This window comes from Colobus angolensis, unplaced genomic scaffold (assembly GCF_000951035.1).
Source record: "Colobus angolensis palliatus isolate OR3802 unplaced genomic scaffold, Cang.pa_1.0 Scaffold284, whole genome shotgun sequence".
Taxonomy (NCBI): Eukaryota; Metazoa; Chordata; class Mammalia; order Primates; family Cercopithecidae; genus Colobus; species Colobus angolensis.
In genome coordinates, this window is record NW_012116088.1 from 1,909,159 (window position 1) to 1,934,391 (window position 25,233).

Below are 25,233 nucleotides of genomic sequence, written 5' to 3' on the forward strand. Positions count from 1 at the left end.
CTGGGAAGGATACCGTATTCATAAATAGTTTCAGGGCAATTGATTACCCAAAAGGAGGATAAGGGGCGGATCCCTACCTTACACCACTCATAAAAATAGTTCTAGTTGGGTTTAAAGGCTAAATGTGAAAAGCAGAACTAAAAGAGAGGAAATTATAGGATAATATCTTAATTCAAAATAGGGAAGAAGTTCTTAAAATGCAAGAATCACAATCCATACAACAATTTTGTATATTTGACTATATTCAAATCTAAAACTTAAGTATAAAGTCACTGAAGAAAGTGAAATGTCAAGCCTCATCTGTAACTGATGTATCTAGCAAGCATTCAGCTAACAGAACTACAACCAGTTAGACAGACAACTGATGAGAAAAATAGACAAAGACAAGTCTCAGAAGAAGATATTGGAATAGGCAAATAAGCAAAGAAAAAGATACTTATAAGAATATCTTGCCTAGCCTCTTTCCCTATATAGGATTCTTTTATTCTGTATTATAAGAGATGGTAATTCAGCCTCTGAGTGAATAAGTATTTACCAAAAATCTTTGACAGCACTAATATTTAAGCTCATATCTATGAAGAATGTACTCATTGTTTTATATTTTTTCATCTGCAATAGCATTTTACTTTACTGTAAATACTTGTAAAAATTATTACGTCTCCAAGACTTCTCTTTTCCATGATAACCTTTAGGGTTTTCTTCCATTTTGTTTTGTTTTTCTTTCTGCAACAATATGAGAAGCTCTAGTCCTTTGACATAGTAATGCTGTAAATGTTTGTTGAAACTGTTATGTTTCTTCTAATGTCTGTTTACTATACAAATCTTTTCAGCTTCCTTAATTGTACTTCATAAGTCAGTTTCCATCTTCCTCATTGTCATTGCCTTCTCTTTCACAAACTCTACACTCACTTAAAATATGGTTACCCTCAAGAAAACATGCCTATTTTCCTCTCCATTGTACTTTCTATCCAGGCATTTCAAATATTTGAGGATATTTCTTTGTGCATTTTAAATTATTTAGATTTGTATAAATACTCTGAGCCTCAAAAACTGGTAGAAAAGTAAGGCATGCATTGCCCATACCCAGGATTCTTTTTCGTCCTAGTACATTAAGAAACAGGTATAAATAACATTAGTGTGTCAAGTATGTATTTTTTAAATATCAGTTTTAATCTGGGGCCAGAGTAAAAACTCGTAAATTCCAATGTACAAGAAGAAAATTGCAACTTAGAGACCTTTATCATTACTGTTACAACTATGAAGCATAGGCAGTCCTATACAGAACAAGATCAGATTTGGCAGAGATGGAACAGCAATACTTCATTAACTTTGTTAATGCAGTTTTCTACCATAAGAGATCCAATGAGTATTCTGGTAGAACTTTCATCATAGTAAACCTCTCAACGCATTGTAATTGTTTGCATGTTTATCTGCCTTTGGGAGCAGGAAACTTGTCTTTTTTCACTTTTATGTCTCCACTGCTTGGTATGATACGCAGTATATTGGATTTATTTATTAAATTAAAAATCTTCACCATCCTCAAATGCCACTGATAACTAAAATGAGAATTGAGACTTGACTATTGCATTTAGGATGTTTCTGCAGTGAAATTTTCTATTTTAAACATTTTAGTTAGAAAATACTCTGAAATATACATTTTAATACTTTTTAAAATGCCGTGTGGAACATTGTGTCATAATGGACATAAACTATTGCACTACCATGTAATGATTTGAAATTTTTAGGATTATTTTCTTTATTATTATTATTATTATTATTATACTTTAAGTTCTAGGGTACGTGTGCACAACAACGTCTCTTAATTAGCAAAGATAAGTTTTTTTTAATTACTTCAAAATGTTATCAGTAGGGTAAACTTCGGAATCCACAACTTCTAGTTTAAATTTCCTTTCAACAAATTATGTATAGGACTAGTACTAAGTAGGTTTCAAGTGATTATTTGAGAGACTATATTGAATAAAATATATGAATTTCAGCCGCATATTTAGCTGTCGTTAAGTATCCTTTGTTGCTGCTGCCACCACCACTGTTCTGCTTTCTTGGCTGTGATTAAGGTAGGTGTTACTATGTGTAAGAGAGCCACGTATAGTTTTATGATGTTATGTATGCTTAATTATGTGGTTTATAAATTAAGTTTCGTAATTCTGTTTGGAAATCACTAAACAGTTTTCAAAGTTCAGTTCAAAAAAATTTCTATGTCCACTAATGAAATTGTCTATCTTTTTCTATGCCGAGCTTTTGTTTTCTGTGGCTAAAAACATGTGGAAGAAAATGTTATATTCCATGCTTGGGAAGATGCCATGTTTTAGTCTACCTGAAAAATAAAACATATGTCTAGATGGTCCTGTGTCCCTTCTAATCTAACCTTCTCTGACTGCAGGGATAGAAGAAACAGGTGATATTTTAAAATTCCAGATCTAGGCCTACGCTCTCCTGCTGAAAACGCTTTAATGGCTTCATATTGCCCTTTAGATAAGGTTTAAAATCCTAAACTCCAGGAACCAGCCCCTGCCCACCTATCCAACCACATCTTATGTCTCTTTCTTTAGTCTTTATATTGGCTTCTCATTTTCTTAAATATGTCATACACTCTCAGAACTTCAGAACACTGACAGAAAAGCTACCTTCTACCCCAACCAATTGTTTTTATAAATACATATTACTTATTTTTTTCCAGGTCTCCTTTTAAACATTACTTTCTTAGGAAAACCTCCTCCACACCTCCCATATTGGATGTACACAGACACACACATTGATATTTTTATTCTTACTCGCATTTAGTTTGGGGTTCTTACTGTATTTTTATATAATATCCTATATTGTTTTGTAGCATTTGTTACCCTTGTAATTATTTGTTTCAACCATCTTATCTGCTGTCTATTTGTCTTGTTATGCTTTTTTTTCCTCCTTATTTTCTTTTGGATTGGGTTTCCTCACTTTTCTTTGCTTATTTTGAAGTTATATACTCTACTGCTATTCTGTTTGTAATTACCTTAGAAGGTTTTAAAGGTATACTTAATATAAGAAATTTAGAGTCACCTGCCCTGACACTTAACAGCTGTCTTCAGTGGTGTGTTTCCCTTCTTGTGACATCACAACTTAAACACAACCATTTGTTTTATAGCATCAATTTTTGTTGAGAATTACATATGTAGTTTTCATCTCTTTTGCTTTTCATTTCTTCTTACATTTCACATGTTCTTCTGGGATCAGACATTCCTTAAATAAGGGCTTATTGGTAGTAAACTCTCAGGGTTTTTTGTGTTTTTATTTCATTTTCTTTTTCACTTTTGTTCTTAAAAGATGTTTTCTCTAGGTACATAATTATCGTTTGCTGCGATTGTTGTGGCTACCAACTAATAGTCTTTTCCTTATAGGTAACTTTACACACTCTACTTTTGGGATGTCTTTCGCTCTTTCTCTCCCTGTTTTGTTTATGGTATTGTGCAGGTTGTCTTGGATATGTTTGGAAGTGGATTTCTTTTTTTTTTTTCTTTATGTAAGCCACAGAATATATTTAATTCAGATTAAACATGAAACTAGAATAATGTTCTGTCCTTATCAAGTAGCAATTAAATTACAATGTTTTTTTAAAAAAAGAACAGTACATTTCTGTCTACATTCCAGCAATCCAACAAGGCAGCATAGGTCACATGCAGTTTGATGAGGTGACAGGGGAAGCAGATTTTTTTTCTTTATTCTACTTAGGAGTTGTGTTTCCTGGAAGCAGATTTCTTTTCTTTATTCTACTTAGGAGTTGTGTTTCCTGGAAGCAGATTTCTTTTCTTTATTCTACTTAGGAGTTGTGTTTCCTATAACTAAGAAGAAATCTCTCATCAATTGTGGACATTTTTCAGCCATTATCTGTTCAAATATATTTTTACTCTCACTTTTATTTCCTGTCAAAATCCATTGAGACATATTTTGGATCTTCTTATTTTATCCTCCCTATCTCTTCCTTTTCATTTTTCCCATCTCTTATTTCTGTGTAATATAATGATTAGTTTATTCAGAAAAATTTCCCAAGTTACTAATTCTCTTTCAAGCTGTTATAATCATGATTTAACCTATGTCTTGAGTTTCTAATTTGTCATTATACTTTTCATTTCCAGAAGTTAATTGTTACTTTTTCCAAATGTGCCTGTCAGCATGCCCATAATTTTACAAAAGAATCACTAAGCAAGATATCAAAAGTGACTGGGAGGGTTATTTTAGACAAGATGGTTCAGGAAGGCCTCCATGAAGAATTGAGTTTGAGCTGAGACTTGAATAATGAGAGGAAGTCCTCCATGTGAAGATCTAAGGTCTGGGCATTTAAGTCAGAAGAAATATCAAATATAAATACAAAATACCAAAACTCAGGGCAGGAATGTATCAGATATGTTTGAGGAACTGTAAGAAGATTGTCTCAGTCAGTGAAAACCAAGAGATTGTTCAAAGCTTTTTTAATAAGGTGAGATTATAGAATGTCAAGACATAAAATTGTTACGGTGTATATAAGCTGAATTTTTCTTTTTTCTGTTTTGTAAAGAATGTCATTTTTTAAAAAGTGCACTTTTTAAATTCAGGAGTTCCATAAATGCTACTATCTAAAATGTCAGTTGACTAACTTAATTAGGTATATAAAGCAAAAAGAAAAAAAAGAAATTAATGTCCTCTGTTGCCATTCAGTTTTTTACAAAAATTTGTTATATGGGTTAAATATTCCTTATCTGAAATGCTTGGGACCAGAATTGTTTCAGATTTTGTATTTTTATCTTATTTTGGAATATTTGCATATACATAATAAGATGTCTTGTGGATGGGGCCCAAGTCTAAACAGAAAATTCGTTTGTTTCATATACACCTTATACAAACAGTCTGAAAGTAATTTTATATAATATTTTAAATAATTTTGTGCATGAAACAGTTTGTGTTAAGTACTCGTATGATATAAAGTTGATCACCAACCCCATGGGTTTCCAAGTGTCAATTCTCGGTTTTTTTTCTTTTCCCTTGTAATTTCTCCAAGTATTCTCTCCCCAAAGAGATAACTTTCCTACCTACTTTATAACCTTGAAGTTATCAGTATGCCAAAATTCAATAACCTTGAAGTTATCAATATGCCAACTTATGTCCAGTTGTAATAAAGATGATATTTTGTATTTAGTCTTCCTCTTGGTTTTCTGTTACATTAAGGACAAAATTTACATTTCTTTTAATGACTTACTAGGTTCTGCCAAGATTTTGTTCCTGCCTACCTCTCCGGACTTGTTCCGTTTCCTTCTCTTCTTGGCCTAGGTGCAAGTCACACTGTCTACGTCTGACCACTCTGCTTCAGAGTTTTTCCTTCATCATTGCTGATCCTTTTGCCTGGGTTGCTCTGCCTTCAGATATTCTTGTTTTTGTGACTTGCCCCCTGTTCATCATTTCTGTCTTAGCTAGAGCATCACCTTAACAATAAGAAAATGATAAATTCCAAATTCCAAAATGTAAACAAAAGAAACTTTTGCATGACACAGAAGAAATCACTATTAGAAAAATCAAAAGACAGTGGCAGTCTGTGAAAAAATATTTGCACCTTATAAAATAAAAAACGAATGATTCTAATCTATTAAGAGTTTCAAAAAATTGAAATGTGAAATATCAACAACCTGATAGAAAAATGAGCATAATTGTACTGTCAGTTCATAGAAGAAATTTTAAAAGCCCTTAAACATAGGAAAATACTCTCAACCATACTTAATGTGATTCACAACTGTCACACTGATAAGAATTCAAGTTTAGCTATATACCCTGTTTGTCAAAGCTGTTAAGCAACAGACATTTTCATGCGTTACTGTGGAAATACAAGCTGGTACAGCCCTTATGGACGAATTGACAGTATCTGTTACATTTTATAAGTGTTTGTCCTCTGACCTAGCAATCCCATTTCAGGAAATCAAGCCTTTAATTACACCTGCACAAATATGGAATGATATGCATTCAAGGTGATTCACTGGGACATTATTTGTAATAGCAGGACATTGGAAATAATCCAAATATCCATCAGTAGTGTCTTGGTCAGTTACATTATTTACATCCACACAATGGAAGGCAAACATCAAAAAGAAAGAAAAGGTGAGAATGATCTCTTGATAGTGAATTTCCAGGTTTTCTTGTTAGGTAATAAAAAGCAAGATGCAGAAATACATATATTACATGCTCTCTTTTGTGTAGAAAAGCAGGGAAGATAGGCCAAAAACTAATGACAATGAACATGGTTACCAAGAAGAGGATGAAGTAAATGAGGCAGATGAGACGGGAATGGAAGTGCTCTCAACAGACCTTGTTATTTAGTTTTATGTAAATATTCTGTATATTCCAAAGGATAAAAATTTTTTTAAAGTAAAGCAATCCCAAAAACTTGAAGTGGAATGTAACAGATAAACCTGGCTGGGTCAAATTAGTAACATAATGTTTGTTAGTAACATAACATTGAGAAAAGAATTATATCAAGTGATTTTACCCAGCATTTTGACTATACATTCTTAGTGAAATCCATTCCAAGGGCAATAGAATATATTCTAAGGGCAAAAAAATACTTTAAAGTATGCTTAAACCTTTTTTTTAGTAATATTAGTAATAATATTGTCATTACTTTTTGAGTCGGTAGAACAAATCAAATATGTAATCATGTTAACATCATTAGGAAGCCAGTATTTTCAGTGTCAGATAAAAAGCAACATCAAGTAAAAAACCTTATATTGCATGTGGATTGGAAACGCAGTGCAGACCATGAATTATTTCCAAAAATATACATTTCCTCATCTGACCACTGAAATAACCTAAAAGTAATGAAAACTCAGTGGCATTGAACCCAAACCTGGAGTGTGGTCTCTAAGCATTATTTCTCTTTAACAGAAGAAGACCTCTTTGGACTTCGGGTTTGGACTAGGAAAAAGTACAAGATGAGCCTGGAACATCTTGTGCCAGCAGGCAAGGAAGCCCAAAGATGAATTTGTTAAAAGAGTACAGGAGTAAGTGTTAAAGGTTCCCAGGTGGTCAAACATGAAAATATTTGATCATCAGTAGAAGAACAATTTCAGTGAAATGAAAAATATTGAATGTTTTAAAATGTACTCATTTAAGAGAACCAGAAACCGAAAGTGTCCCCCAGAGTTAGTAGTCTCTATTGGAGGTACACACCACACCAATTCTTTACTGTGAAAATTAGCAATTAAAGGAAAGTGTTAAGCATTTATCTTACTTTTTCTATACAAATTGTGTTTCAGGACAACCAAATCATTTAAAGAAAATTCTTGAAGAATGTTGGCTAATAAATATGGAAGGCATAATAGACTTAAAATATTACTATTTTTCCAACCCAATAAGATAATTGAATCAAACAACAGCATCAGAAGATAAAGGCTAATGTAAATTAATACAGCCACTATTGAGAACAGTTTAGAGGTTACTCAAACAAACAAAAATAGGGCCACCATATGATCCAGCAATCCCATTGCTAGGTATATACCCTTAAGGAAAAGGAAATCAGTATATCGAAGAGATATCTGAACTCCCCTGTTTATTGCAGTATTATTCACAGTAGCCAAGATTTAGAAAAAAATAAGTCTCCATCAACAGACAGATGGATAAAGAAAATGTGGTACATAAACACAATGGAGTGCTATTCAGCCATGAAAAAGAATGAGATGCTTTCGTTTGCAACAAGGTGGATGGAACTAGAGGTCATTATGTTAAGTGAAATAAATCAGGCACAGAAGGACAAACTTTTCATGTTCTTACCTACTTGTGGAAGCTAAAAATTAAAGCAATTGAACTCATGGAGATAGTAGAAAGATGGTCACCAGAGGCTGAGAAGGATAGTGGTGGGGTGGGGTAAGGAGGAAGTGGGGATAGTTAATGGGTACAACAAAATAGAATTAATAAGATCTGGTATTTGATAGCACAACAGGATATGACTGTTATAGTCAATAACAGTTTAATTGTACATTTTAAAATGAGTATAATTATATTGTTTGCAACACAAAGGATAAATGCTTGAAGTGATGGATGCCCCATCTACCCTGATGTGATCGTTATACAATTATATGCCTGTGTCAAAATGTCTCATGTACCCCATACTCAGTAAGTAACCACAAGAATTAAAATTTACAAAAGAAACAGGCCAGGCATGGTGGCTCATACCTGTAATCCCATAACTTTGGAAGGCTAAGGCAGGTGGATCACCTGAGGTGAGGGATCTGGGGCCACTGCACTCCAGCCTGGGTGACAGAGCGAGACCCGTCTCAAAAAAAAAAAAAAACACACACACACACACACAATGATACATTGTTTCACATCCACTAGGGATGGCTAGAATCTAAAAGATGTGGTAAGTGTTGGCAAAGATGCAGAGATTTGGACCGTTGATACATTACCGGTGAGAATATAAAATGATGCAACCCCTTTGGAAACAGTCTGAAGTTCCTCAGAAGGTTGCGCATCCAGTTACATAACCCAACAGTTCGACTCCTAGGAGGCTGGAACGGACTATGGGGAAGGGGATGGAGAGAGGTTGATCAACAGGTACAAAGTTAGGTAGGAGGAATACTTCTTGTGTTCTATTGTACAATTGGGTGACTATAGTTAATGATAACATATTTCAAAACAGCTAAAAGAATATTTTGAATGTTGTCGCCACAAAAACAAGTCTTTGAAGTGAATATACTAATTACACTGATTACTGTACAATGTGTACATGTATACATGTATGGAAACATCACATTGGACCCCATAAATAGGTACAATTATGTGTCAATTCAAACCAATAAAACATATATATATATGAGAAGATAAAAAGTATAGAGGAAAGATCATTTTGAGAACTTTACAACAAAGGGGTCAGACTGTCACCATCAGAACACACTGATCACTTGAGCATCATTGAAAATAGACTTTATGTACTTCTTGATATGTCACTTGACCTGTGAAGTATTCTTACCAAAAATGTTGAACATGGGTCTAAACAATTCTGAGACCACTGGTTCTTAAACATAGTCAGGAAGCCCTAAGAATCCCTGAAACCCTTTCAGGAGATACACCAGGTTAAAATTGATAAGATGTTGTCTGTTCTTTTTACCCTCATTCTCTCACAAGTGTGTATAGTAAAGTCGCCCAGAGGCTACATGATGTGTGATACCTCACCACAATCAATGCAGAAGCAGATGTGAGAATTCAGCTGTTTTCTATTAAGCTGGACATTAAAGAGACCTACAAAACTTTTTAAAATATAATTCTTTTTACTCATTTTGAAGACGTTTTTCACAAATGTTTTTATGAATGTTAACATTTTTAGCGTTACCAATTATAAATACTTTTAAAATCTTTTTATTTAATTTCTGTTATGGTAAATCAGTAGATATAGCCCACATAAACAAAAGGTCTCTAAGGTCTGCAATAATTTTTAAGAGTAAAAAGGAATTATGAAATCCAAAAGTTTGAGAGTTACTTGCTTTATTGCCAATTCCAAGTTTATCAGAATTATACAAGGAAATTTTTAAAAGCAAAGTAAATGATACCACAGGAAAACAGTGCAGATGGTCATCAACTTAAGATGGTTCAACTTATAGTTTTTCAACTTTATAATGGGTTTATTGGGATATACATGCATTTTTGACTTACTGTATTTTTTTATTTACAGTGGGTTTATCAAGACATAGCCCCATCGTAAATTGGGGAAAGTGCTGCCCTAAATTGGAGACCATGGCCAGGCATGGTGGTGCACGCCTGTAATCCCAGCACTTTGGGATGCTGAGGCAGGTAGATCACTTGAGGTCAGGCGTTCAAGACCAGCCTAGCCAAAATGGTGAAACCACATCTCTACTAAAAACACAAAAATTAGCCAGGCATGGTGGTGCATGCCTGTGATCCCAGCTACTCGGGAGGCCAAGGCTGAAGAATCACTTGAACCCAGGAGGCAGAGGTTGCAGTGAGGCAAGATCATGTCACTGCACTCCAGCCTAGGCAGCAAAGCAAGACTCCATCTCAAAAATAAATAAATAACCTAAGAATCAAATGTATCACACTAAGAAGCAAATGTAACACAGACACATTATTTGATTCTAATTGAACATACCAACTGTAAAAACACATTTTGGACTCAAGAAATTTCAGTACAAATTAGGCATTAGAGGATAACTTTAACTATTGTAGAAAAACTAGAAAACAAGAAAATGAAGAAAATAAAAGTTATCCTGTATTCTTCCACCCAGAGCTATCTGTAGGTGCTCCTGTGTTCAGTCCTTCCAAACCATTTTCTGAAGAAGATCTACGTGTGCACAGAACACACTCGCAGTGCTCAGCCCCACTGACCTACTACATGAGATATAGATCCTCTGTAAACTGCATAATTTACACTTTTGACATCCTTATGTTGCTAAGTATTTTTCTGCAGAATCATTTTAATACTTAAATTGATTTACTTAGTTCAGTAGTATGGAAGGATCACATATTAATTGTGTGTCATATATAAACAAATATTCTTGAGCTAAGGTTTTAAACTCAATCTCAATTTTTACTTCAGAACAAATTCTTCGAAGTGAAATTGCTGGATCTGAAATAATGCACAATGCTGTTGAAAGTCAAGATAGTAGGGGTAAGGGCGAGGTAGTGACCAGAAGAAGATACTGAGGTGGCGGGGCGTCAGGGTTGACACTGCTAAGTAGGTGTAGTTTTTATATGGGAAGGTTGAGTTCATGAAAATTCAATCATTAAACTGTATAGTTAGGTTGTACTTTTATGTAAAACATTTATAAAAGGTTTTTTGAAAGTAATCATTTTTGGAGGAGCATGACAAGGAGTCTCAAATGTGTGGTTTAAAAAAATCAAGTTTTCCACTGTGACATTGTTGCAATAAGTATGCAAACCATGTTTTAAATAATATATTCAGCTAAAACGTTTTACAGAGTAAAGTAATGTAATATAGGGGGTAAAAGAGAACATGTTCTTTAAAATGTTTTTCATAGGTAGTGACTTGAAGCCTTTTGAAGCCATGATTTAATTCAGTACTTGCAGGAATAACTGAAGAAAGAAAAAGGAATTACAATAAAAGTCTAAAATGGCATTTGGTGGAAATGTTGAAGCCTTATTTTAATTTCACCTGTAGTATTTTCCTAAATTTGCTATTATAAATGTTTACATCTTAAATTCACTATAAGCACTTTACTCTGATTTATATCATCTCTTATAATGAATAAATAGATTAATGAATTCTGTAGTATTTCAGCAATATATGTACAAAATAAAACACAACGGGAAGAAGATAACCTTCCAGTTAAAAAAACTATTTGAGCCCGGGCATGATGGTTCATGCCTGTAATCCCAGGCTTTCAACAGCATTGTGCATTATTTCAGATCCAGCAATTTCACTTCTAGGAATTTGCGACGCCAAGGCGGGCAGATCATTTGGCACTCAGGAGTTCGAGACCAGCCTGGCCAACATGGTGAAACCCCATCTCTACTAAAAATGCAAAAATTAGCTAGGTGTGGTGGCAGGCGCCTGTAATCCCAGCTACTTGGGAGGCTGAGGTAGGAGAAACACTTGAACCTGGAAGGTGGAGGTTGCAGTGAGCCAAGATTGTGCCACTGCACTCCAGCCTGGGCAACCAAGTGAGATTCCGTCTACAAAAAAAAAAAATTACTATTTGACTTGCAGAGGTAGGCAAATGAAGGAAAAACCAATCATAAGGCTGGAATAATGTGCTACTCTTGTGTTATTTCTCCCATGACTGAAACCCTATAGTTAAGCAGTAACAATCAAAACAATTTTATTTGCAGTGAACGTAAGACTTCAAATTTTTAAAATTGAAATTTGGATAAACCCAGGGAATGCTTTTACACTTTGTTGATTTTTTGCTAATTTTAAGTTTATGGATTTTTTTTTATTATGGAAACTTGGGAAAGGCAGAAAAGCATGAATGTATGTATGTAGGCGCATACATACCTAGGCATGTGCATGCACACAATCACATATTTTAACTGCTCAACGCTTTATCAACCAAAGATCACCATTGTTCCCATTTTTGTATATTTACTTCCACAGTTTATGCTATATTGTATTTGATTTGGGGGTTCTTGTTTTACTTGCAAAACATGTTTACATCATCTGTAGATCAAACTTTATATCATACCTTTTTAAAATGTTATAGTAGCATTTGCATTTACATGTTTACATCATCTGTATATCAGATTTTTATATCATACCTTTTAAAAGCGTTACAGTAGCATTTGCAGTTTTTTCATGCTTTATTAATGGCCTTAATGACAGTGTTAAATCTAATTCTCAAGCAAGTGAAGGAACCATAATTTATGTAACCATTTTTTAAATATTTAGGGTTTTTTAAAAATTGTACAATCTATGGTATATCTTTGTATATAAAACCTTTTTTATGTTAAATATTATTTTCTTAAGCTAGATACCTAGAAGAGTGTAAACATTTTTAAGATTTTTGATGACATATGGCTACATTGTTTTTTGTTTTTGTGTTTTTTAAGAGACAGGAGTCTTGCTATGTTGCCCAGGCTGGACTTAAACTCTGTGCCCAGTTCTTCCATCTCACCCTCTCAAGTAGTTGACTTCTCTTTCATTTTTGGTTTTATCATCATTAAAACTTGCACATTAATAAATCTATTTATGCCATCCGGTTGTTGTGAGAACTGGATGAGTTAAGACATGTAATGTTTATAGCAAATGCTTCACACACTTTCAGTACACTATAGAAAAATACAGTTTTAAACACATTAGGTTTAATGTAAGTTACTAATATTTTCTAGCAATCAGTTGAATATAATTGACAAAACTGTAAGAATATCCTAGAGAGGAGAATAGCAAAAGGCCAGATAAGAGATGAAACAGAATGATTTCCTTGGAGGGGTGGGAAACACTTCTGTATTATGAAGGTTCCAGTTGTCCTTCTGAATAGATCCTTTATCAGAAGTTTGCATGACAATACAGGAAAGAAAACAATTTATGAAAAATTGAAATCTGAATTTTAACTAAAAATTAACCCAATAAAGTGAGTATTCAAGAAAATTGCCCAATTTGGCCATGACTTCAATTTTTGAAACGTCAATTTATTTTTAAATTTAATTCTGGTAGTGTTACATAGATAATTACCTGACCTTGTTCGAAGATTGGATTGGCTTATCTTTAATTCTGTACATTTTACAATAGTGTTTGATCGGAAATAACTAAATTATAATGTTAAATGCCCCATCTCCAACCAGTAAATTAAAACAATTTTGTATTTATTATTAAATGTTAGTAAAAAGTTTGAATATACAGAAAAATACAATGTAATAATCATGTACTTGTTAACCAGAATTAATAAATGTGTTATTTGGTCATATTTACCTCTGATTTGTCTTCTCTTACAGACAGACCTGAAGTATTTCTAGAAATACAGTTAAGATCCTTTTAGATCTTTTTGTTTACCCTTGGAAGCAACCAGTGATACTACCTATTTATGTATCTATAAACAAAATAGTTTTGTGTGCTTTAAATATTCACGCAAATGGCTTAATAAATACACTATCTTGTTCACTTTAATCCTGAAGTTTACTTATTCACCAAAAATTAAAAATCACCGGCAATACTAAGTGTTATCAAGGATGTGGGACAGAAATTTCGTAATATCTATTGTTCAGCACGTCTGAGAGTTTATTTTAGAGAAATTATTGTACATGAAGACAAAAAATTTATAAGGATGTTCATTTCAGCATTGTTTTTAACAGTGAAAAACTAAAACAACCTGAATACCAACAGTAAATAAATGGGGAATAAATTACAGTGTAATAAGATAAACTGCAGAGAATATACTAGTAAAATTGAATTAATTACCTCCCCCCACTTACTTAGTTTATATTATCCTGTCATAGCATTCTAAGTGCTTAGTTTTATCTACATTATTTACTACAAAATGGTGGGAGAGGATTCCAAGAGTTTATTTTAAATGGATTTTTTATCATGTATTTTGGGTTAATTTTAGTACTTTGGAATGATGTACACACAAAATCTAGTTATATCTCCATTGTGAAGGAGTGATGTAATCACCATTCAGATAGATGTAATTATCAGGAGCAAGAAAATATCCTTCCCCCACCCCCGCCATTCCTGGACTTGCTCTATCCTTCCCAAGCTGTCTCTCTCGTTGTTTTTGTTTTTCTAATTCAGACAATCCTAGGAGTAACTCCTTTTGACTTTTCCAGCCCTTGAACTACAGGCTTTATGAAGAAAAGGGAATCATGCTATGAGCAAAATAGTATAGATGGTTAATACTGCTAACAAAAAGTGAGATTTTCTATACATAACTAAAACTGATCTAAAATTCTTAATGGTATTAGAACTATTACATATTTATGTATTTTGTGTTTACTATGTAAACATTAATTGATTAAAGAATTTTAATGCAATGTGACAGAAATATGATGGAGTACATTTTTCATTTTCACTGGATAGTATAATGCATTACTTTCTTTATCAAATCCTTTTAGAATAAAACTTTTAACATAGCCTAGATGTGGAAAGGGCTATGAAGAAGAGAGAAAAGCATTTGTCAATAGGGTCATTGTTTAGACTTCCTAAAGAGAAAGAATCAGAATTATAAGCCTATTTGCGTAGGTTTCTGAAAGATGGAGTAGAGCTTCTATGTAGCTCATCCAGATTAAAATGTGCTATAGTTAGTACTTTATGTGTGAGTAGTCCAAAAAAGAAAAGAAACCTTTATTGCCCTAGGTAGAGAGCTGCAGCCTAGTTTTTATAGTATCTGTAAAGGAGAGAAAGGGGTTTCCTGTACCTCCTTTCATAATTTATATTTTATGGAATAATTTTAAGTGGAGCATATCAAGTCTAACAGCTTAGAATCGGGGAAATTTCATTACTTCATTCTGAGACTAAGAGTAACAGACTTAGGGGAGTGTGTTTTATATGCCATAAACTACATAAAATGAGCAAAATCAAAATTTGTGAATGAAGTTATAAACTTGAATATGGGTTTGGCAGTTATCCTTATAAGTTCTTAAAGTAGTAAAATTTTAATTGCTAAAAAAGAAATGAGATGATAGAACAGAGAAAACAGTTCTTTCTCCTTTTAGTAGGTTTTAGCACTCTACCAATATTTAGTAACACAAATGAATAAGTCAAGATCCTGGACCTTGAGGAATTCAATCTCATGGGGGAAAAAGATGTATAAATCAATAATTACATGATAGTGTCATACGTTTTATAGGATGCTGTCCATGCAGGAAGACAAAATAAGCATCTTCTGCCTGGGCGGGGGATCTGGGTCTTCAAGGATAAGTAGAAGTTTGATGAGTAGAAGTTTGACAAGTCGAATAGGCAGAGGGAACAGTGTACTGCAATTTGAGAGGCATACCACTTCGTAGCAATTTGAGGGAATACAAGTAGTTAGGTACATGAGCCATGTGAGGTTTGAGATGAATGGAGACTAAGTTTAAAATTAAGCTGGATGGGTAAACTGGGGCAAGAAACTGTCTTTAATAATTTTTCAAGATAGCCTGTGCCAGGTACTTTGCTTCTTCAGTCTGTTTCTTTTACCCTTACTAATCTATGGGCTCTAACCTCTGGCCACACTGAATTTTTCCAGTTCTTTGAAATTCTATTCAGCAAACATTTATCGAATACACATTGTATGCCAGGCACTATTGTAAGCTGCAGGGATATATAATAAAATATGCGTGGTCTGTGCCTTCACATAGCTTACAGTCTGTGGCTAGCATTGGTAGGTATATGAGCAACTAGCATTACATTACAACCTGCTAAATAATATAAGTAAGTGTTACTGGTATAGTAACCTATAATGACGATCAACCAACTCTATGTTGTGTCCTGAGTGAGGCTGATGAGTTAGATTTGGTGAGAATTAGGAGGGGTTGGCGGGGTGGGAGGGCAGGGGGCAGGAGTAGAGGAGTACGAATCTTCTAGGCAGAGGAAACCAACTCCAAGTGTGAAAGCCCAGAGACAAGAAACAGCATAGCACTTTCCCAGCAGGTTGCCCTGCTCCACCTTTAGCTCCTTGCGGTCCATTCTCCCGTAGCAGATTGATCTTTTAAAAACCTAAATTGAAATCTTGTCGGTCTTCCACCCAGAATCCTCCAGTGGCTTCCTGTCTCTGTCAGAATGAAATGCAAAGTTCTTGCCATGGCCCAATGGCACTGTGTAACCTCTTCCTGCAACATTTCTGATCTCAGCTCACTCTTGGCCTGGCTTACTTCATTTCAGATACCCCTGGCCTTTGCTATTCCTCTGACATTCCAGACATGGTTCCATATCATAGCCTCTATACAGACTGTTCTTTCAGAAACGTTCTCCCATGTATCTGCTTAGTTGGTGACCCTCACCTTATTCAGGGCCCTGTTCAAATCAAAGAAACCTGCACTGATAACACTGCATAAAACAGCAGCGCTCTCAGCCCCACCCTCATTACTCTATCAGCTTACTCTGTGTTATTCTCCAGAATGGCACTATCATAATTGCTGGTGGTAGTGGTGCTGGTTGTAGGGGTGTATGAATTATCTCATTAGATCCTAAGCACTGTGACAATGACTGTGACTATGACAGTAGATATGTGGTGTGACTTTTTTTTTTTTTTGATGCTCTTCTAGTGCCTAAAATAGTGCTTTGCACATAGTGAGCACTCAATGAATTATTGTCAAAGTCTATATAGCAGGCTATAGATGGGATATTTGGTTTTATTTTTCATCTTTGTATCTGCTCAGGAACATACATATTTCATGGATTGATTATGGTTACAGTAAAACCCAGTTGAATTTTTGAAGCCCAGTTGAACTAATATATCTTTAACCATGTATTTTTAATAATTTTTCTTACAGCTAAAACTTTGTTTTTTAGCTAACAATAAAAACATTCACAGAATTGTTTGCTGGATTTTAAATTCATGGTTTATTTTTATACTTTTTGATCCTGAAGCATGCCAGATTAACAATAAGTCTGAATAATTGAATTTTTATTTATGTAAATGTTATATAGTAACTGCATTTTAATAACATCCATAGGCAGTTATTTTATAACATTATTTTTCTAAAGCTGCATTATCGTAAGTTATGTCTTTAGTCGTAGACATAAGCACAGTATATTATGTAGGCAGTGATTTAACTATCTATAGTTCAATAATTTAAAAGAGTAAAATTTTACACTGTGAGTTCTAGAAAATATATAGTTCTCATATATTCCTATACATACAGCCACAGTTTACCTTTTGCTAGTCCTAGTAAATGCTAATTATTCAATTCTCTTACTCATCATCACATTTTCTGTTCTCTCTGTTTTGTACAATTTATATCACTCCCACCTTCCCAAAGCATTATCTGGGCAGCTTTGAATGGAAAACAGTCATGAATGAGAAATCAATGGCTATTCACTACAAAATGGTGGAGAGGTGACTAAAAGTTTATCTTAGACAAATTTTATATAATATATTTAGTTAGTTTCTTCATATCACCTGGCAATGCCAGCTCCTCCTCTGTTCTTTTTTCCTATATAGTGCCTTCCCAGTCATATCCTGTTCCTAAACCTGTTTAAGATGAATAGGTAATGGCCACATATCAAATACTAGTGTTATGAATTAGTAGATCAACAAAATATGAAATATTAAAATGTAAGGATTGCCTATCTGTTGCAAATATAAAGTTTTTTCTCTTGCAAAAATTATAGGGGATGGAGTGTTAGATCTCTCTACAAAGAAAACCAGCATAAAATCTGAAGAGTCATCCATATGTGATCCTTCTTCTGAAAATTCAGTGGCTGGGTAAGCAATATCTAGGAAATATAATTTAATATTAATATAAAATTATCTCTGCAGAGAACTCTTAATACTATTCTGAGTAGTATTGACGTATATAGTTTTCCTCCAGAATTTTTGTCACTCATAAGTGTCTCTCTCTCATACCTTTCATTTGTCCTTTCTCTTTCTTTTTTATTCTTTCTGTTAAAGAAAAGTTATCAGAACAATCACCAAACTTTAGTTCATGTTACTAAAATGAACTACCAACTTAATCATAGAATACAAACTAAGAAGCAGGACGAGTAAGAGAATATTAAATTAAATACTCAGGGGGCAATTTTAAGGAAAATATGTAATTTATTAATTTTTTAAAACAATGAACAAATTCTAAAAGCACTGTACTTACTAATTGTTAACACTAGTTTATAGTGTTTAGATTTTCTTATTGCACTTTAGATGTGGTGGCAAACTACTTAAATATATCTAGCAATCACCACAAAAAGTCCTTTCATGTTTTGAAAAGTGTCATTAATCATTAAATAAATAATTAGTAGTGAAATGCTGTTCTGTTGGATTTTTGGATTTTTTTTACAACTTTTTTGCATCTTCCCATTAACTAACTGCACAGGAAGCTTTTTTGTCACATTTAAATCTTAGAGGTAGACTGTAATTTGTTTCAACTATGACTGTAGTAGTATTTGAGTCGTAAGGTATAGTAAGCTTTCTGTTTGAGAAACTTTGAAAATTACAGTGATGCATTTGAAATAGAAGTGACATTGATAATATCTAAAATGAAGTTATTCAAATATAACTTATCTACTTGTTTCAAGTTTTAAGTTCTTGTCTAGAGAAAAATTAGTCTTGTGGAAATATGGGATGTTTGTGTTTGGAAATATTCCTGCTGCTACAAATTTCCTTTAAAGGGGTTGACTCTTTTATTACTTGTTTAGCGGTAACGTCACGTTTGTACTAACAAAAACTCCTTTAGGATTTGGGTACTTTTTATAATGGAACTCTAATTGTACAAATAAAATTTATAAGTGTTGCTCTGCAAGCATCTGTCAGAGGAATAGCAACATCATGAGAATATTTTTACAAATACTGAGTTAGGATTTTATGTTCTTGGAAGGTCTGCCCGTTGAGGCCACCGTATCATTGACACATTGTCCTACCAGGACTGTGGCGTTTGCTTTGATAAGGAGTAACTACTACATCTCACAGACTTAAAAGTGTCATAAGCAGTGATGTTACCTAAGCAAGGAGTATAATAAAGGAGTGGACCCTCCCCTTCCATAGCTGTGTGAGAGTCTCTCATGCATCAGTTTACCATCGTTTCATTCCATCCATCCAGGAGACTACACAGAAACAGAGAGGACTATGTGGAAAGAAGTGCTGAGTTTGCAGATGGTTTGCTCTCAAAAGCTTTGAAAGACATTCAGTCTGGAGCACTGGACATAAATAAAGCAGGCATACTTTATGGCATACCTCAAAAAACTTTACTTCTTCACTTAGAAGCCTTACCAGCAGGGAAGCCTGCATCTTTTAAAAACAAAACTCGAGATTTCCATGATAGTTATTCATATAAGGACAGTAAAGAAACTTGTGCAGTGCTGCAAAAAGTAGCCTTGTGGGCAAGAGCTCAAGCAGAGCGCACAGAAAAAAGTAAACTCAATCTACTTGAAACCTCAGAATTAAAATTCCCAACAGCTTCCACTTACCTCCATCAGCTAACTCTACAGAAAATGGTCACTCAGTTTAAAGAAAAAAATGAAAGCCTCCAATATGAAACTTCAAATCCTACTGTACAGTTAAAAATTCCTCAGCTACGAGTAAGTTCTGTCTCAAAATCACAACCTGATGGTTCTGGTCTGCTGGATGTTATGTATCAAGTTTCCAAAACCTCCTCAGTCCTAGAAGGATCGGCTCTCCAAAAACTGAAAAATATACTCCCTAAACAGAACAAAATAGAATGTTCTGGGCCTGTAACTCACTCAAGTGTTGACTCTTACTTTCTACATGGGGACCTCTCTCCTTTGTGTCTTAATTCTAAAAATGGAACAGTTGATGGAACCTCTGAAAATACTGAAGATGGATTAGATCGAAAAGACAGTAAGCAGCCCAGGAAAAAACGTGGCCGCTATCGGCAATATGATCATGAAATAATGGAAGAAGCTATTGCAATGGTAATGAGTGGAAAAATGAGTGTTTCCAAAGCACAAGGAATTTATGGGGTACCTCACAGCACTTTAGAATACAAGGTAAAAGAAAGATCTGGAACACTGAAGACTCCTCCGAAGAAGAAACTACGATTACCAGACACTGGGTTATATAATATGACAGATTCAGGGACTGGCAGCTGCAAAAACAGCAGCAAGCCTGTGTAGATTACTTGTTAGGAAAATGTGTGTGTGTGTGTGTTTGCGTGTGTGTGTATGTGCACAGGTGTGTATTTGTGTGTCTATATACACACATGTGGGAATTACAAATGCTCACTCTGACAGGAGACATGAAATTTTACAGTTCAAAAACCACTTACATGCCTTTTGAAAAAAAGTTTTATTCAGGGTTTTCACTGTGGACAGAATTATATAGTTGCTTACTTAATTCTGATAGTTTGTATTTCATCCTTGTATAAATAGGTGAAAAAGATTCAGGTTTTCTTTAGTAGTCAATAGCATAAAGCGTTGTGGGAAAACGAGTAATTGTCAAGTGAAACATTTTTATTGGTGAAAGACCATTCCAGCCATTCAGTTGAACCATCTTATAATGGAAATATGATATTAATAGTTTATGAACATTCTATACAACATACTTAACAGTTGTTGTATGTATGTCAAACAACCAATCAAAGTTTAAATAGACAGCTATCTCCATACTAAGAAAAATTAATATATACAGTATTAGTACACTACAGTGCATTCTATGAAATACAAAATGCACTCACGTGCATCCACCAGGAATAGAAAAGAAAACCTTAAAGGATATGTATAATGAAATTTAATATTTATCATTTAATAGTTGATTTAGCAAGAAGTTGGGGTTTATAAGGTATATGCTTAAAAAAAACTGACACATAGTTAACCCCAGCAGCTATAGAACCCTTTAATATAAGATGGAGTACTAAGAACAAAAAATAATTTAAATTTAATTATTAAAATAATTTAGTTTTGTTTTTCATTTGAAAAATAAGCTAATGTGTAAGGTTAGAAAAGAAAGTTGGAATGCAACTTAGAGCATGTTTATAATGTGCACAGAAAAAGCTTGAGAATGATAATTTTGGTTTAAATGTGCTGGTTAGTTGATGTTATGACTACTTTAAATTTTAAGGATTGTGACACACTCCTACTATTGAAAAACCTCAGTGTAACTTTAATATATTTGCTGCTGTGACATTTCAAAACATTTTCAGTTTATCAAAATGAATTGCAGATTTCATTTTGGTGGGCGATACATTATCATTTTGCTAATAACCAAATTTGCAGTTTGTTCAGGGTCTTGAATAGATTTACACATATTTAACACTGAAGCTGTTTTGAACTTTCAGTAATGTAAACTCTACTAATTGGGTAGTTAGAAGCTGGGCAGTGCATTTTAACTTTTACTAGACTCATAAGAGAGACTGGTCATTTTTACATAGCAGTTTTAAAATATGGGTCAAAGTATCCTTGTTGGATTTATGGAGTATGCAACTGTAGTGGTAAAATGTTATAAAGCATATGCCTTCATATGAAGAATAGGGATTTGCTTTATGTATTCAAAATTCTCTGAGTGCCCCCTTTCTCTGTTAAAATTCAGGTTCTGATCATTTTTCTAAGCCAGTTTTCCTAAGTCCGAAAGGAATACTTTTAGCTGAATTTAAAAAATAAGTGCACCTTGTCAAATACTTGTGTTTTTACACTTGTGTTTGTGTGTATTTAATAATCACATATACGTGTAATACTAAAGAGATTTTCAGCTATTAAATTTTAAAACTGCTTACATGTTTAAAGAAACTGAAGAGTGAGAAACTACACAACCAAGCAGTTATTTGGTCTCTGAGATCTATACTGAACCCTCTTCAGCTATTAATGTTACCTGCACACTAGGGTATGAATCCTCTTTTTTTTTTCACCCCAAGAAAATACACATCATAGATTACAGAACAGCAGATGTCAGGGTCATCTTTCTTTTCAAAGAATTAAGCCATATTTTGTGAGGGCCAGAACTTGGATTATTTAGTATATTTCCCCCTTCCCCCAATGAAAAACAAAGTTAAAGGTAAAGTACATATTTCAAAACAATTTTATTGACCTCTTTATACAGAATTTTACTTGGAAAACTTTGGGGGCTTTGAATGCATTACATAATATTTATATTGTATTGAGCTTTTTTATTCCTCACACTATATTTACATTAATAAATTGATTAAGAAGTTTATAGTAAAGGGAAACTTACAGAACACTTTTGTATCATTTAAAAGATGACCTGACCAAAAACTTTACAGGATTCATAAATCAGGGATCATTTTGCTATTGACTTCACAGTAATCAGTAGTTTTATAGGTAATATTATAGTTAATTTGCAGCATTTTAGTACTTGTATTATTTATTTTTGGTCAGAAATAGTAAATTAAAATATTTTTTGATAGTTTATAGGTAATAATCAACCCATAACTTTTAAAAGAAACAAAACCTTTCTATTATTGAGTTAACATTTGATTATACAAACTAGGAAAGGCAGGGAAATTCCCCTTCTCCCCAGTGGTTCTATTAAGATGACCTTTATGTTAAACTTTCAAAGTACTTTATGAATTTAGTTACCAGTTACTATTTATTCATTGACAATTTTCTGAAAAATCCCATTTCAGCAGACTTAATGAAGGTGAAAGCAACCCTTATGTGCTTTCTACTTATTTGAATGTTCCTCAAATATTTTATATTTAAAAAAAAAAAAAAAGAAGGAAAAGAAAAAACAGTGCCTCTGTTTTTAGAAAACTACTGCTCAGTAAAGTTGTTTAAACCATTTCTGGTAGCTAATGACAATTTTATATTAAATTGTATACTAACTTTAGTGAGACTGATTTTTTTAGTTGTTTACAGTACAAATACTTGTATTTGTTTTTTAATTGCAGTATTTCCATTGTCGCAGTAATTTAGTAAAACTCTGTGGCTGCCTTGATTTTGACAGATTTTGTTAATATAAACTGATTGTTAGGCAATTAGTTATATTTATGCATAAATCAATTGCACTATAATTCATGAATTATTTATTACAATATTTTCTAATGAATTCATGTATCTGTCTTGTGTTGTAAATGTACTGTAATTCTGTTCCTACTTTGTGTTGTTATATATCTAAATCCGATTGTATGAATTTTAATTGTTCAGTTAACGTGTTTCTAGGTTGTAATTTGTAGTAAAGCACTTCAATGCTTTTGCACTTAAATTTACAACACTGTTGGCGTGTGATTGATTTACTCATTCAGTAAAAGAAAAAAAGAAAAGAAAAGAAAAAACTGACTACACTGACTTCTTTGATTTACTTTAGGAAGCAGTTTTATTAAATATAGTATTCTAATTTACTTTTTCTGAAGAAATATTCCAACAAGTTTCTAATGGGCAAAATGGATAGTCACATACTAAAAATAGGCAGGGTGTTTGGTTATAAATCAAACAGGAAAAGATTAGAAAACTTTAAAAGCAAAGGATCTACCAAAAAAATACAATTTTAGAACCTTATATAATCACCCGAGAATAATTCTAGACTGGATACTTACATGTGTGTTCAACTATTATTTACTCATTACTAGGTTTTTATTTAACATCCTAACATGCGAGAAATATGGGGGGAAATGTTTGAAGCCAAATAAGCATATTGTGAAGTTCTGTAATTTGAGATGTTAGTTTTCTGCTATCTGATACATAAGATAGAATCTAATACCTGAATATCTAATTTATACCTTTATTAAGCTGTTCTTATAGCATTAGATGGGAATTACTGGCTACCATAGTATTTTTGAAATTCCATTATTAATAAACTGAATAAGAAAACTCTAAAAGCTTTGCTTAGAATGTCAGAAAAGGGATATAAAAAGTGGTTTTGTAATTTTGTGAGTTTAATCAAGTTGATATTGTAACATTGTTTCAGAATACTTAACACTAGTCATTAGTTTTGATTATTTATACCGCATACCTGGCTTTATTAACAAAAAAAGCCTTTGAGCATTTCAGGAAGAGTTATGAATGGTTATTAATCTTTAAAATACAACATATTTTTCCAAGAAACATGTAAATTCTTTATTATGCCATAACATCACTTTAGAAACTGCTGAAGTGCATCTCTCACAACATTCTGGGTTTTCTTTTGCTTGTGTGAATATTAGTCATTTTTAATTTGCTGGAAAATAATATAATTATGTCATAATCTTTGATAGTTATCATTTCTTCCTGCCCTTGCTCTCTACGTATATTTTTTAAAACTATCTGATTGAATCGTGGGAGTCAATTGCATGATTTTACACTCCCAACCATGACAAAATTTATAAAAAATTATTTTCAAAAAGGAGAGGATACTGGGGTCATGTCCTATCTTCATCTGTCTAGAGGCAGCAGTGGACTTTAAAAGTTTTATTGTAATTTCATATCTCTTCTCACTTTGATAGCTTCTTTATGTCAAATCACTAGTTTTAGTGAAACATTGGTTGAATCTAGTTATCTTTTTTTCCAGAAAAGTTTTGATCACGTTTAAAATTTGCTTTCTTATTTTTGCTACTCAAATAACATAATTTTTATAAAATATAAGTGAAATATTACTATAAGTGAAATAAGTAATATATAGCTCTGAATGATATAGCTCTGAAACAAGCTATATCAGTTTTAGGTAGCAAAATAAAAACATTCCACTTCCTGTTTTAAAATAAAAATCTTATAATTTTTAATATAGATGAGCATAAAAATTCTGTATTTAAACAAAAATACATTCTTCAATAGTAGTTCATAATCAGCATTATTCCAACCTTAAATAAAATTTCTAGAAATCAGGAACTATTAAAAACAACAAATGTAATAAACTGTAAGTGAAAGGCAATTTTCATGTACAGAGTTTGGTGATATGTTTAATTAAAATAGATACTTTTCTGAAACAGAACTCTTTAAATATATTTTATTCTTCCTGCTGCTGGTATTGGATTTAAAAAAAAAATTGTAGACTTCTATATTGGTTGATAAGCAAGCCCGGTTCTTAGTTAAAGTTAGATGTATATTAGTTTCTGTAGTGGGCCATTTTCCAGCATTTGAAACTTAATAATTAGGTAAGTAATGCCTTTAGCTTTTATGAAATTACTTTAGTATTTAACATCAATTAAAAATAGATTTTATTTTTAAATAGTTAACGCCTGCAGCTTAATCTTAGGAAGGACATTCTCTTATTTACATAAAATCTAAATCCCTTA

At 33.1% G+C, this 25,233-nt stretch overlaps 1 protein-coding gene across 2 annotated transcripts in view; it reads left to right on the forward strand.

The window, feature by feature from the left end:
* The window catches only part of LCORL (ligand dependent nuclear receptor corepressor-like), a 177,897-nt gene that overhangs the window by 115,265 nt on the left and 37,399 nt on the right, over positions 1 to 25,233 (forward strand). The window contains exons 6-7 of one of the 2 annotated variants that reach the window (XM_011948808.1): positions 17,735 to 17,828; positions 19,156 to 23,495. In XM_011948808.1, coding sequence (XP_011804198.1) covers positions 17,735 to 17,828; positions 19,156 to 20,188 — 1,127 coding nt within the window. In that variant the 3' untranslated portion in view covers positions 20,189 to 23,495. Of the gene's footprint in view, positions 1 to 17,734; positions 17,829 to 19,155; positions 23,496 to 25,233 lie in introns of those variants that run through there. The other variant, XM_011948810.1, reaches the window with a different exon arrangement.